Here is an 8,627-nt window from a genome sequence, read left to right as displayed (position 1 = left end):
GCAACCTCCGCCTCCCGGGTTCAGGCAATTCTCCTGCCCCAGCCTCCTGAGTCGCTGGGATTACAGGCACACGCCACCATGCCCAGCTAATTTTTTGTAGTTTTAGTAGAGACAGGGTTTCACCATGTTGATCAGGATGGTCTCGATCTCTTGACCTCGTGATCCACCTGCCTTGGCCTCCCAAAGTGCTGGGATTACAGGCATGAGCTTTCTTTTTGGAGATAGATTTTCACTCTTGTTGCCCAGGTTGGTGTGGCATAATCTCAGCTCACTGCAACCTCTGCTTCCCAGGTTCAAGTGATTCATCTGCCACAGCCCCTGAGTAGCTGGGATTACAGGTGGCTGCCAGTACGCCTGGCTAATTTTTTGTATTTTTAGTAGAGATAGGGTTTCACCATGTTGGCAAGGCTGGTCACGAACTCCTGGCCTCAGGTGATCTACCTGGCTCAGCCTCCCAAAGTGCTGAGATTACAGGCGTGGGCCACCGCACCTGGCTGTATTTTACTTTTTAAGTTAACGATTTAAATAAAGATTTAATAAATAGACTTGCTTAATAAACTAATCAAAGATTAAATAAAATATGCAAAAAGCTCATCTGGAGATATTATATATGTATATGTTCCCCCCATGAACTATTTAAGTAACATCTGAAAAATACATATTAAATGAAATTTTAAAATTATAATATATAGACAGAGGCAACAATACAGCAACTCATCTTGGGACATTTTAGATTTCATATGCCCATTCAAAGAATTAGTCACTAGAATTAAAGCTTTCAATTTTATTCAGTATATTTCTGAATTTTTTTTTCATAATATGCTTTATATAAAAGCTATAAGGGGGCCGGGTGCAGTGGCTCATGCCTGTAATCCCAGCACTTTGGGAAGCTAAGGCAGGTAGATCATGAGGTCAGGAGTTTGAGACCAGCCTGACCAACAAGGTAAAATCCCCCTCTCTACTAAAATACAAAAATTAGCCAGGTATGGTGGTGTGCACCTATAATCTCAGCTACTCAGAAGGCTGAGGCAGGAGAATCACTTGAACCCGGGAGGCAGAGGTTGCAGTGAACAGAGATTGAGCCACTGCACTCCATCCAGCCTGGGTGACAGAATAAGACTCTGTTTCAAAATAAAATAAAATAAAATAAAAAGAGCTATAAGGGAACTGTAACAAAAATGACAAATATTCTTCCATTCTGTGAATATATTCCAGTCTGTAAATATGTTATTTAATAATATGTAAGAGTTCTCTCAAGAACCGTTTCAGGTGGTAAGAAAAGACAAACATCACATAAAAGAGTACTGTGTAAGAATTATACAATCCTTACCAATTATAGTGTTTACATTACATAACAATCATCATCCAGGACTGACAGATTTTAACCACGTAATAAGCATTTTTTGAAATATGAAAGCTTCTTATTAAATGGCAAAAGGTTTCTTGTGTATCGTTTTAGCTATTTAAGTACCAAAAAAAGATAAAGGGTGTGCAAATACCTTATGACTCATGGCCATGTGCTTCCCATACTGAAATGCCATATTCTGAACCTCAGCATCATGCTTTGCTAATTCCATTGCAGCTTGGCAGCTCTTTGCTAGTAAGGCACCATGGGAGAGAAAAGTCTGCTCCTTCCAAGTCGATATTCCAATATCATCTGTGATATAATTTTCCTAAAAATGTAACAAAAGGCAAGATAAAAAAGACTTTAGGAGTAATTTAATTGTTTCTGTTTTTGAAGAATAGAAAAGTTAACAAATGAACTATTGAAAAACACTCAGGCTACTGGAACAAGATAGACCTAAAAGATGCCTAACTTCAGCTCTCCCTAAAAAGAATGTGGTGGGGAAACTGCCTTTTTAGGGTAATAGGGGGAAAGTTAAAGAAATGTCAAAGCAAATTTTATTCTGAGGTAGGAAACTTCTGTTAAAATATATCCTACAGGGTAAGGGGAAAAGTAGAAAGACCTTCAAACTAACTCCCTTTTATCAGTTATTAAGTGCCAGTATTAAGCACAAAAAGCCTACTGCATTTAACTTTTGTGAAAATGTCAAGGGCATATGGAAGGAGGTATACTTTCCTATAAATAATTAAACAGAAAAATCAGGCTGGGCATGGTGGCTCATGTCTGTAATCTAAGCACGTTGAGAGTCTGAGGCAGGAGGATTGCTTGAGGCTAGGAGTTCAAGATCAGCCTGGGAAACACAGCAAGGCTTAAAAAAAAAAAAAAAAAATTAGCCAGGCAAGGTGGTGTGCCCCTGTAGTCCTGACTACTCAGGAGGCTGATGCAGGAAGATCACTTGAGCCCAGGAGTTCAAGGTAATAAGTAAGCTATTGCACTATAGCCACGGTGACAGAGCAAGACCCTGTCTGTCTGTCTCTTTTTCTTTCTCTCTCTCTCTTTTTTTTTTTTGAGACAGGGTCTTGTTCTGTCACCCATGCTGAAGCATGGTGGCATGATCACAGCTTACTACAGCCTTGACCTCCTGGGCTCAAGCAATCCTTCCATCTCAGCCTCCCAAGTAGCTGGGACCACAGGCATGCACCACCATACCCAGCTAATTTTTGGTATTTTTTGTAGAGACAGAGTTTCTCCATGTTGCCCAGGCTGGTTTGAACTTCTGAGTTCAAGTGATCTGCCTGAAGTGTTAGGATTACAGGCATGAGCCATTAACACGCAGCTAATTTTTGTATTTTCGTTTTTTAAGTAGAGACAGGCTTTCACCATGTTGGCCAGGCTGGTCTTGAATTCCTAGTCTCAGGTAATCTGCCTGCCTCAGCCTCCCAAAGTGCTGGAAATACTGAGCCCAGCCTATACTGCCTCTAAAAAAGAAAAAGCCCAGGCGTGGTGGCTCATGCATGTAATCCCAGCACTTTGGGAGACCAAGGTGGGTGGATCACGAGGTCAGGATTTCAAATCCAGCCTGGCCAACATGGTGAAACCCCGTCTCTACTAAAAATATAAAAATCAGCCAGGTATGGTGGTGGGTGCCTGTAATCCCAGCTACTTGGGAGGCTGAGGCTTGAGAATCCCTTGAACTGGGATGGGAAAGGTTGCAGTGAGCCGAGATTGCACCACTGCACTCCAGCCTGGGTGAAAGAGCAAGACTCTGTGTCAAAAAAAACCCCCAAAAAACAAAAAAAGCAAAAGAAAAATCAGAGAAGAGGTAATCTATTATAATGGAGAATGATTATTACAGTCTTCATTAAAGTTTATTCTCATAAGAAACAAGGTGTAAAAGAGGATATAATTTATAAATAAATATATACACATCTACTACCTGTAGACCAATGCTGTCGAACAGAAATATGTGAACCACATGTGCAATGTAAAATTTTCTAGTGGCTACATCAAAAAAGGGGAAATAAACAGGTGCAATTAACCTTAATGACATATTTTATCTATCCCAATATATCCAAGTATTATCATTTTACACATACAATCAATATAAAAATTATTAATGAGCTATTTTATACTCTTTTTTTACAGTAAGGTTTCAAAATCAGTGTGCATTCACTTACAAAACCTCACTAGCCACAGTTTAAGGGCTCAGCATTGGATAGCAGGGCTCTGATGAATGATGAAGTAAACATATAAAACAATGTCCATTTTATGGCATTTTTCTGAAACATCAAACTAACTGGAACCCATCCAGAAGTATTAACTCAAACACTTTTCGTCCTGCTCCCGATCCCATAATCCTTTCTCTTTTCACCACTGCTTGGAGACAAAATAAAAAATATTAAGAAAAAAACAGTGGCCACTAAAAGGTCAGTTGAAATACAGCCCCTTCCTCTTTTGCCATGTTGAGGGGAATCTTCAGCCCAAGGGTCAAATCAAATTATCAGTTTAATTTAATGCAATGTTTTTGAGATGGGGTCTTGCTATATTGCCCAGGCTGGTCTCAACTACTGAGCTCAAGCGATCATCCCACCTCAGCCTTCCAAGTAGCTGGGATCACAGGCATGTGCCACCGTGCCCAGCATCACCTTAATTATATATAGTCTTTGAACAACAAAAAATATTGCACTTATGGCAATGATTGCAAATATGAAACACAGCATTGAATAATGACAAAAAAGCCACACAGGCCGGGTGCGGTGGCTCAAGCCTGTAATCCCAGCACTTTGGGAGGCCGAGGCGGGTGGATCACTAGGTCAAGAGATCGAGACCATCCTGGTCAACACGGTAAAACCCCATCTCTACTAAAACTACAAAAAATTAGCTGGGCATGGTGGCGCGTGTCTGTAATCCCAGCTACTCAGGAGGCTGAGGCAGGAGAATTGCCTGAACCCAGGAGGCGGAGGTTGCGGTGAGCCGAGATCGCGCCATTGCACTCCAGCCTGGGTAACAAGAGTGAAACTCCGTCTCAAAAAAAAAAAAAGCCACACAGGAGAGAAACAGTGCATAATGTAAGACCTACTTTATAAAATATTAGGTATAAATTATAACATATTTAATTTTAGAAATCAGAGATATATTTTAAAATGTGACAATATATATTAATAAACCTAAGAAAAACCATATTATCTCTCCATATATACTACAGAGGTATTTGACAAAATTCAATTCCTATTCTTGATAAGAAGAAAAGTCCCAAATAATATAGGAACAGCTGGGTGCAGTGGTTCACACCTGTAATCCTAGCAACTCAGGAGGCTGAGGTGGGAGGATCACTTGAACCCAGCAGTTCAAGGCTGCAGTAGGCCATAATCATGCCACTGCTCTCCAGCCTGGATGACACGTTGAGAACCCTGACTCTAAGAAATAAAGAAATAGCAACTGATGTGTATTTCTTTAACATGACAGGTGTGTGTGTGTGTGTGTGTGTGTATCTGCCCAAAAGTCAGCAAATATTTTATGGGGAAACATGAGCCTTTGTTACTAATGTCAGGAGTAAGACAGACACACACCACCATTGCTATTTATAATGTAACAGAAGAAACAAGAGAAAGTTAGATGTATACAAATTAGAAAAGATGAGTTTAACTCTTACTATAGTGAAGACTCTATAACTGCATATTGGCAAAACCAAGAGACTCAACTAAAAAACTACTACAAACAAGAAGATAATTCAGTAATGTAGCAGCATCTAAAATTAGTAATTCAAAATTAACATAATAAATGTATTAACAATAGCTTTCATATATAAAAACTAATCAGAAAGTATTTTCAATAGAGTCTTTCTTCCATTATGTATACAAAAATAAAGATTGAAAAGCTGTGAATAAGGCCGGGAACAGTGGCTCATGCCTGTAATCCCAACATTTTGGGAGGCAGAGGCAGGCAGGTTACTTGAGTTTAGGAGTTAGAGACCAGCCTGAGCAACATGATGAAACCCTATCTCTACCAAAAATACAAAAAGCAGTCAAGCTTGTTGTCTTGCACCTGTAGTCCCAGCTACTTGGGAAGCTAAGGCAGGAGAATTATGTGAGCCTGGGAAGCAGAGGCTGTACTGAGCTGAGATCATGCCACTGCACTCCTGCCTGGGCAACAGAGGGAGACCCTGTCGAAAAAAAAAAAAAAAGAAAGAAACAAACACCCAAAAAACAAACAAAAAAGCGTAGGGATAAGGCTGGGTGAGGTGGCTCATGCCTGTAATCCCAGCACTTTGGGAGGCTGAGTTGGGTGGATCACCTGAGGTCAAGGGTTTGAGACCAGCCTGACCAACATGGTGAAACCCCGCCTGTCTCTACCAAAAATACAAAAACTAGCTGGGCATGGTGAAGTAAGCCTGTGGTACCAGCTACTTGAGAGGCTGAGGTGGGAGGATCACTTGAACCAGGGAAGCAGTAAGCTAAGATCGTGTCACTGCACTCTAGCCTGGATAAAAGAGCCAGACTCCGTCTCAAAACAAACAAAAACAAAAACTGTGAATAAACTTAGAAATGTGCCAAACTGAATTAAGAAAATGTTAAAATACTACTGCAAGAACAACGGTAACTTGAATGAATATAAAGACATAACATGTTGAAAGATAATAAGAATCCAACCTCAGAAACTACTCCAATAAAACTAACAATACCTTTTCCCTGTAACACCAGGCAAACTGAAGTTCATATGGGAAAAATAAACAACGAAGAGCAGAGAGGAAAATCTTGAAAAAGAAGAGGAATGTGTGTTGGGGGAGGGGTGGAGAGGGAGAGCAAATTTTGTCTAAGCCTTACCAGATACTATAATACACTGTAAAATCTTAGAAATTAAAAAAAAAGTACTTTTTAGATAGACTAGGGAACAAAATAGAAAGTCCAGAAAGCAACCAAACTATATATAGGAATTTGCTATATTTTAGTAAGAAGTTGAACTTTTCAGTAAATGGTGCTGGTACAATTAAATAGCTATCCGGACAGCAAGATCCAGCTGCCAGAGGATGACTAACCAGTTGCTGAGTGGGGCTCAAGAGGCACCATCTTCCCCATCCCCTGCCTGCCATTCTGACCTCTTCTCAGAGTACCTAATTAAAGGGGCTGATTTCAAAGGCCTTGAACCTGAAAAAAAAAAAAAAAAAAAAAAGGAAAAATAAATAAAGAGGCTGAAAGTCTGAAAAAATAAAATAAATAGCTATTTGGAAAAAATAAAGTCTGAGCTACATTTCATACCATTTACCAGGATAAATTCCAAATGGCAAAAACAGCAAAACAACCACAAAACCACAGGCAATGTTAATAGACAAAGAACAATGAGGAAAACAATTCACATTTCCTATCACAGACAAATGGCAAATTGTGGTAGACTAACAAAGCTCACCATTTCTACAAAGATGTCTATATCCTAATCCCTCCCTGGAAGCTGTGAAGGTTACCTTACATGGCAAAAGAGACTCTGCAGATGTTATTAAATTCAGGATTTTGAAATGAGGGGATTATCTGGTTTAATTGGATGGGCCTAATGTAATCTTTAAGAGTCCTTATAAGAGGGAGTCAATGTCAGAGTCATAAAAGGTAATTTAATGACAGGAGGCAGAAATTTGAAGATGAGAGATGGGGCCATGAGCCAAGGAATGAACATGAAGGTTAGAGAAGGCAAAGGAATGGATTTTCCCCCAGAACTCCAGGAAGAATACAAGTCTGTCAGCTTGATTTAGTGACTTCTGACAAATAAAAAAACATTCCCAGTTTCCCTCTTAGTGATGGTAAGGCTGTGACCAAATAGGCCTCTCAAATATGGCTGGTGGAAGTGGAAACTAGCTGGAAATTCCACAATCTCTATCAAAATTATAAGTGAAATTGCCCTGTGACCCAGCAATCCCATGCCCAGGAGTTAATCCTACAGATAAACCTACACACTTGGGAAATGAAATAAGTACAAAGTGTGAAAGTTGATCACAGAAACTGGGTCAATCTTGTCACACCTGACTAAGACAGAGTCGAGAAGGCCCAGGAGGAAAAAGGACTTAGAACACCTAACACTGTTCCAAAACTGTAAGTTTCTGCAAGCCTGGCTGCTTAAGCCGCCTTCTAGAATCGAAACCAGTTTTATCTAATAGTTGCCGAAATGACAACTGTAAGACTAATTTTACTCACCACTATCATTCACTAATCAAAATCTGCCAGCCCCCTAGAACCTTATTAGTGCCCATGAACTTTCTCAAAGAGCAATATGTAACATTTCTCCTTTTTATAAAACCTCCAACATTCTCTTTGTTCTTCAGACATACTAAAGACCACTTGGTCTGTGTGTACACCCTGAATTGCAATTCTTTCCTCTCAAGCAAAATGTTAAATTTAGAGATTTGGTTCTCTATATTTTTTATTTGACTTTGACAAAGGTTACAGTCTATTGTTCACCCGGCTGCCAGAGTGACCCTTTAAAAACATAAACCAGAACTGCAATGGCCTCCAGCTGTTTCAAACACTCTAGGCATCTCCTCCTTGAGGCCTCTGCACTTGCTGTTCTGCAGATACTCTCTAGATGTTTGCATGGCTACATTTCTCATTGCTTTTGAGTCTCTGCTCAAACTTCAACTCATCTTTAATAGTCTACCTCCCTTCTCCATCATTTCCTATCTCCTTAGCTTGCTTTAAACCTTTCTTCCTTGATATTACTGAACCACTGACATACTTATTTGTTAAATGATTTATTGTCTCTTTTACTAAACTATGAGTTCCATGAAAGCAAGGCCTTGGTTTGGCCTCTGCTGCAGAATCAGCATCTAATATAGTACCTTAGGTGGGCAATAAATATTTGTTTAATTTTTTTATCTCTTTTGGTATCTCTCTCCCTCTTCTGTACCTTCCTCTATCCTTCCTAACTTGGTCAGAATAAAGAATTGAAATAATTATCCTTTAGGTTGGGCGCAGGGTGGGAGGATCACCTGAGGTCAGGAGTTTGAGAGGAGCCTGGCCAACATGGTGAAACCCTGTCTCTACTAAAAATGCAAAAATTGGGCCGGGCGCGGTGGCTCAAGCCTGTAATCCCAGCACTTTGGGAGGCCGAGGCGGGTGGATCACGAGGTTAAGAGATCGAGACCATCCTGATCAACACGGTGAAACCCCGTCTCTACTAAAAATACAAAAACTTAGCTGGGCATGGTGGTGCGTGCCTGTAATCCCAGCTACTCAGGAGGCTGAGGCAGGAGAATTGCCTGAACCCAGGAGGAGGAGGTTGTGGTGAGCCGAGATTGCGC

At 40.3% G+C, this 8,627-nt stretch overlaps 1 protein-coding gene across 6 annotated transcripts in view; it reads right to left on the bottom strand.

The window, feature by feature from the left end:
• The window catches only part of PDSS2 (decaprenyl diphosphate synthase subunit 2), a 280,873-nt gene that overhangs the window by 53,562 nt on the left and 218,684 nt on the right, over window positions 1–8,627 (bottom strand). For all 6 annotated transcript variants that reach the window (XM_017543745.2, XM_017543746.2, XM_017543749.2 and 3 more), the window contains one exon: window positions 1,500–1,673. In XM_017543745.2, coding sequence (XP_017399234.1) covers window positions 1,500–1,673 — 174 coding nt within the window. The remainder of the gene's footprint in view (window positions 1–1,499; window positions 1,674–8,627) is intronic.

The sequence above is a fragment of the Cebus imitator genome, unplaced genomic scaffold, assembly GCF_001604975.1.
Source record: "Cebus imitator isolate Cc_AM_T3 unplaced genomic scaffold, Cebus_imitator-1.0 Scaffold160, whole genome shotgun sequence".
Classification (NCBI taxonomy): Eukaryota; Metazoa; Chordata; class Mammalia; order Primates; family Cebidae; genus Cebus; species Cebus imitator.
The sequence above is the reverse complement of the archived record's forward strand: the minus strand, read 5'-3'. Positions and strand labels throughout refer to the sequence as shown.